This window comes from Dermacentor albipictus, chromosome 7, assembly GCF_038994185.2.
Source record: "Dermacentor albipictus isolate Rhodes 1998 colony chromosome 7, USDA_Dalb.pri_finalv2, whole genome shotgun sequence".
NCBI lineage: Eukaryota > Metazoa > Arthropoda > Arachnida > Ixodida > Ixodidae > Dermacentor > Dermacentor albipictus.
This window is the reverse complement of record NC_091827.1, coordinates 61,448,485-61,454,616: the sequence shown is the minus strand read 5'-3', so window position 1 is coordinate 61,454,616 and position 6,132 is coordinate 61,448,485. Positions and strand designations below refer to the sequence as shown.

At 48.9% G+C, this 6,132-nt stretch overlaps 1 protein-coding gene across 1 annotated transcript in view; it reads right to left on the bottom strand.

Annotated features, from left to right (window-relative positions):
• Positions 1-743: 743 nt before the first annotated feature.
• Positions 744-6,132, bottom strand: part of LOC135904728 (uncharacterized) — a 44,824-nt gene continuing 39,435 nt past the window's right edge. The window contains exons 8-9 of the mRNA XM_065435664.2: positions 1,232-1,342; positions 744-1,173 (exon numbers count right to left, since the gene is read on the bottom strand). Of these exons, the coding sequence (XP_065291736.2) occupies positions 1,018-1,173; positions 1,232-1,342 (267 nt within the window). The 3' untranslated portion in view covers positions 744-1,017. The remainder of the gene's footprint in view (positions 1,174-1,231; positions 1,343-6,132) is intronic.

The following is a 6,132-nucleotide window of genomic DNA, read 5'->3' as shown; positions in this document are numbered from 1 at the left end:
CTGCAGCGTTTCGGTGCAGCGCTAACTAGAGCATGAGGACATTTGTCCTGGCTGCGCTAACATTCGACGTGCATCGTATGTGTATGTTGTGAACTGCTTTGGCAGAATCGTGTTTTCTCGCATACTTGGACTAAGCGCTATATACAACTAACATATCCATGGGACCAGGCAGCTATCACTGCTTCGAACGCTCGTTCAGTGCCCAGCCAGCCACTCGACCACTCGGCAAGTGTGATTGAGGCACTAAAGTGCGCTGATATAACTAACCAAAATATTTTGTTCATGGGCGGAAACCTCTTTCAACCAACCAGGTAGTTCCATAAAGTATCACCGATTTTTGAAGTATCACCGAAAATTTGAACGGTGGTGAAATTAAAGAGCTCAGCTTATTTCGTAGCAGAACGGTACCCACGCTGTTAAGATCGTCATATGCGTCGTAACTACTCATTGATACTAAACCTACAGCTTAAAACTACAGCGACAAAGCTGAAGCAAGAACGCATTAGTGAAAAAGCATTCAAAAATGTACCATTGATCTACGAGGATGATTGTAGAATCAAACACGCGCGTTCCCATCCGGCTGGGTGATCCGGCCATCCCAACGGCGCAGAAACTTCGGTTATGCTGACTTAAATCCTGTCAGTATGTGTGTACATGAGTCAGTACGGTTTACAGAACTGGTTTCGACGTAGAAGACGTCACGTCACACTAATGAGACGATACGAGCAGGAAAACAACGACCAAACGCTGCATCCAATCGTATAAGTGACATACAACACGGAGCGTTTGCCAGAGCCAGCATGCCGACTGCCCATAGATGGCGCCACTGGCTCCGCAATATGGCGGCGCCCATAAAAAAAAAAAGAGGTTTATGCTGAGACTCCAGTGCGCAGTTGCCTTCTGACGCTAAAACACGAGAAAGCTTGTGGAGCGCCTATTAGCTTCGCTCAGATACAGTTCGGTCACGTGTGCCAGTCGCATCGGCGAAGCGCGCTCGCAGCCACATTTATTGCCGTGCTACGGCTTGTTGCCGATGCTGAAGTTCTTGCGCAGTACAAGGATTGGCGTGAAGGGCTTGCGCATCCTGCACCTGCCCAGGAAGTCGGCCATGTGCACGTTGAAGTAAAGCCAGGCGAAGCGCTTCCGCGGCTTCTTCACCAAAACGTACTTCATCTGCGCAGCCAGCACACCCGTTACGCGCCAAGCACGCGCGCGGACATTAGAGACTGACCTTTTCTGCCACAGTAACGTCGTTGTCGAAGACCAGGATCACCTTTTTTGTATCCGCGCCGTACGCAATATTGGTGTCCTGGACGTGTTTCTTTGAGCCACTCTCGCAACCCTGCAGGAAAAAAGAAGCGCTTCATTTTGCTATGCAGCCCTTCTTATGCTATATATTCGTATGTCGTACAAAGCCCACTGCCAAAGGCGATGGCTGACAGTGACTGGGCCGCTTTACGTTTGTTAGTACGTCATCGTGTATGTCTTCTGTGGCGCCGAGAAAAAAAAGCGAGCCAATGTTGAGTAAACATTAAGTGCACATCATGGAAAGCAGTTTCAACGAAACGATCATCGTTCTCTTCGCAACGGCTTGTTTGCGCACATGCAAGAGAAGGTGGCAAATATACGAGGTACCAACGTGGCGGTTCAAGCCAATCCGTCAATGCATAAATAAGAGGGCCTGGTAGGCAGCCTTCCTCCGGCTAAACCGTTGACTCGTTTACAATCAAATTTGGCACCGAAGTTGCATTGCGCAGGTCATAGAGCCGATTACCCATTTCGTACGATTACTTGCCCGCGGCTTGGTTATGAACAAATCACAAGGAGTCTTCTGTGGCACCGATGCAGCTGGAAAATTCGAAGTGCACCGGTGACATAATGCTTTTTATTTTGAATAGTATTAGAGTTTTTTTTTGCGTTTCTGGTATAGCAGACTGCAAGCGGACTGGTCGTATTACCGTTTGAGCGGAGGCGCTAACGTCTATGCCCTGCACTGTGCAGCCACCTGGTGGCACAATGCTCAACTAGACAAACATGGAGCTAATACTGCAGTAAGCGATTGTAATCTACTTCACTCCTGGCGTAAATTTTCACCAGTGGCGTAATCGTGTTGTTGCAGAGAGATCGCACAGCCATGAGTCTATGGCTGTGCGCTTAGGAATTTTATCTTCCGCTTTCTTCCAGTCAAAACTTGCCATCACCAGCTCCTTTTCCACTTGGGTCTCTTTCATGCTCTTTTTTTCTTCAAATACAACCTCGTCGTTGCCTTGGAGAGACTCGGCTGTTATTTTTCGGATGTAATTTAAGGCTACTTTCCCTTCCAAATTGTTTCCATCTTCGTCTAGGATATGTTGGTGTATTGTCGTTGACTTCCTGCCTAATAATTTGATATGGTTCAAAACACTCTCGGTGTGGCCTTCTTTTTCTCACGTATTTCCGACAACCAACGTTCCTTTTCACCTTTTATCTGTTCTTGCACCGGTACTTGAACCATAGACTTTTTTCTCCCGGTATATTTCCCACTTACTGGCGACTTCATCCTGCGGCAACTGCACTTTCTTTGCCTGCCCGTGCTCTCGGGATGCTTTCTGTCGGTCGGCCATCGCTTCTCGTATCTCTCTGTTCCAACAGCTTTTCGGTTTCTTTTTTCATTTCCAAGAAACATGTTGTTTCTCTTTCTGTATTTCTGTCGTTATTACACTTAGCAGCTGACTATATTCCCACCCCTTACTTGGCCATTTGCAAAGTACTTCCTCGACTCTAGTGAGTATATTTGTTATTTGTTTAGCGTTCAAATTTGGACGGGCCATTTTGCACTCCTTGCCCTTTCCCAACTACATATCCCATTTTCAAAATAATACCTTTATGGTCACTCCCTATGCTGCTATACCATTCCTCATCAATGAGCATTTCTCTCAACATATCATGAATTCCTTCTTTCATCAGACAGTAATCAATGGTCGATTGCCGGTTTCCCACTTCCCACGTGATCTGCCCTTCACACTTAGACCCTGTACTCACGATAACCAGATTATGTTGCTCCCAAAGGTCTAGCATTGACTTCCCGTTGTTGTAGGTATAGTCATCTAAATCCTGTATGCGGGCATTCACGTCACCTAATAGGATAATTTCAGCATCATTCCCGAAACCGTTAACATAAGCACTTATACATTCCACTAACTCTTTATTCTTCTCTGCGCAATCCTTTCCGGTCCACAAATACGTAACGCCCAGCCAAGTTTTTCCCCACTCATGCACCTGATAACTAAAGAATCTCTTGACATCTTAAATTTACTCTACCCATTGAGGGGGGGAGGGAGGGGGGGCTCCCTGATGGATGAGCATTCCGACTCCCCCTCGCTTTCTTTCTGACTTAGTTCTGTGGCACCATTCCCAAACAAAAATCTCCATCACTGGCGGTTCTTCCGAGTCTCTAAGGTGCGTTTCTGTAATCGCACACACCCCTATTTTTTCCCTATGTAACTGCTCCTCAATCTCTGCCCACTTTTCCTTTCTTCTGCCATCCTGCGTGTTTATGTAGTCTATTGAATGGCGAGCTCTCTTTCTTGCTTTCCTCCCATTTCTGTTATTGGGGGCCAGGACATCTTGAGGTTCCCTTAGGGGACATTCTTCATTAATACCTACTCTGGCCTCCTGAGCACCCGTGGGCCCCCCAAAAGAGCAACACCGCGAGCAGCAAGCAGCAGCTTACTCAGCTTACTTCTCGCGCAAGCCTGTAATTGAAGTGGACCCCGTGTTGTTGAAAACCACCACACCTTCTGACTTCCCTGTTTACTTCGACAACTTCGAAGCCTTTGTCACGGCTAATTTTCCACATCGCCTAATTAGCAGCCACTACGGCTGTTTGTAGGTGATTGTCACGTACAGGCGCCTCCGGCACCGTGCACACCGCGATCGGCACCTAAGGGGATAGCTCGCGCAAGTCCGTAAAGTGACGACGCCACCTGCAGGGTTTTCTCTCCGTACTGCGAGCGCACGACATGTTCAACTTGTTGCAGCATGTGTGGCCTGGGGGCTCATACATGACGTGATTTACAGCGTTCACTTTCTTGGGCTGGCTTCGTGTTCCCATCATCTGATCCTTGGGTGGGATTTTTCGTCATGTTATCACAACGTTATCGACTGCGCGCGAGCTCAGGTTCAACTTTCTGCATTCTGTGAGACGCCCTGTGCCCATGTGACCGTTGGTGATTGAAAGCTTGTCGTTACCGCGGATACTGTCCTCCCCCCTCAGAGTGCCGTCATTGTTCCCTGTTTCCTGTACCGCCGTTTGCGATGCTACCGTTCTGCTCACGTCATCCGACATGCTTCGGCGCCACCGCAATAGGTCACTGTTATCTTCCTACCTCGCGCTTTAGCAAGATAATAATAATAATAAGTATTCCTGGATTACTTATTTGCAATCCCAACTCAGGCCCCCTGACTTTGTATCGTAATGAAACGCTTGGCGACGTTCAAGCTGCAGATGCTGATGCTATTGGGCCCCTTGATCTCCCCGAGCCTGAGACGAGACATCAATTGAATGCCCTGACACCTCACCTTGCACCCGACGCCGTGCTCTCGGATTTTTTTCACCGCTCCATCGACAACAATCTCGCTCCTGCTGAACGGGCTCAGCTTCTTGCCCTTATACCGGATTTCCGCAGATCATTTGATTTCCCGCAAGCGTTACTAGGCAGAATAAATACGGCTGTCCACACTTTTGACATGGGAATTCAGGGTGTTTTGCGACAACGTCCCTATCCTGTGTCACCTGCGGAGCGTCATGTCATTAGAGTGAAAGTTGACCACATGTTCAGCGCGGGGTCACCGCGCCTTCTTGTAGCCTGCGGCCACCTCTTGCAGGTCTGGTTAAAAAGGATAGAGGGCTCAATTAGATTATGTGTAAACGGCAGGTTCCACAACGAGATTACTGGAAATTATGTTTCTCCTCTTCCCCGTACAGACAACGGCCTCGACTGCTTACAGGGTGCCGAATTTTTTGCTTCCCTCGACTTGCTATCCGGATATTGACAAGTCTCTATGGCGGAGTGTGATCGTCCGAAGACGGCGCTTGTTATACCGGATGGCCTGTATGAGCAGAGATGCCATTCGGACTTTACAATGTGACCGCACCTTTTGAGCGAATGACGGAGGGCTTTTTACGTGGCCTCAAATGGAAGATACGTTTCAGCTATCTGGATGATGCCGTCTTGTTCGCCCCCTATTTCGCCACTTATCTCACTCATTTACGTGCAATTCTACAGGTGCCTTACAAACGCACGCCTTCAACTCAACCTGAAGAAGTGTTACTTCGGAACTCGCTGGCTCACCATCTTTGGCCACGTCGTCTCTAAAGATGGCATTACCCCTGGCTCGGAAAAAAATGCGTGCTGTTGCCGAGTTTTCGAAGCGTTCTGCCATCAAAGAACTTAAAAGCTTTGTCGGCTTGCCTTCCTATTTTCGTAGCTTCGTCGAAAATTTCGCCTGAATCATATCCCCACTTATGAAGCTTCTCGCCAGCCCCAGCGACCTTTCTCACAGGACACCGGCCTGCCACAACGCCTTTGCAACATTCCGCCGACTAATTAATTCACTACCCGTGCCACACGATTATGACCCTGCTGCGCTAAGCGAAATACATATAGATGCCAATGGTGTCAGTCCTGATGCAGTTCTCGGGCAACGCAAGCATGAGCGCCCTGACAAAACAAGTTTCCTGAGTTTGTGTTTACGTATGCAAGCTGGGCCCTCACGAAGGCGGACAGACAGACAGACAGTGAACTTTTATGAAGGTCCTGAGGGACTAGCCGGCGGAGACCCGTTGGGACCCCCGGCTCGCCGCTGGCTGCTCCCATGTCGGAATCGGGACGCCAACCAAGACCGTCTTTCTCGAAGGTGCACAGCTCTCTTGCATACATGCGTGAGTTGCGAGAGAGATACCTGGGGACTTTTGCGTCTTAAAATCGGCCTTTCCCTCGGCCGCTCTTTCACGGGCCCTCTGGACGGCCATGGACTGGAGCTTGAGTTCTGTGCTAGATTTGGCCTTCTCCCAGTCCCGTTCGCTCGTGAAGGACGTATCCCGTAACGCAGGACACTGCCAGAGCATATGAGATAGAGTGCTAACTTCCT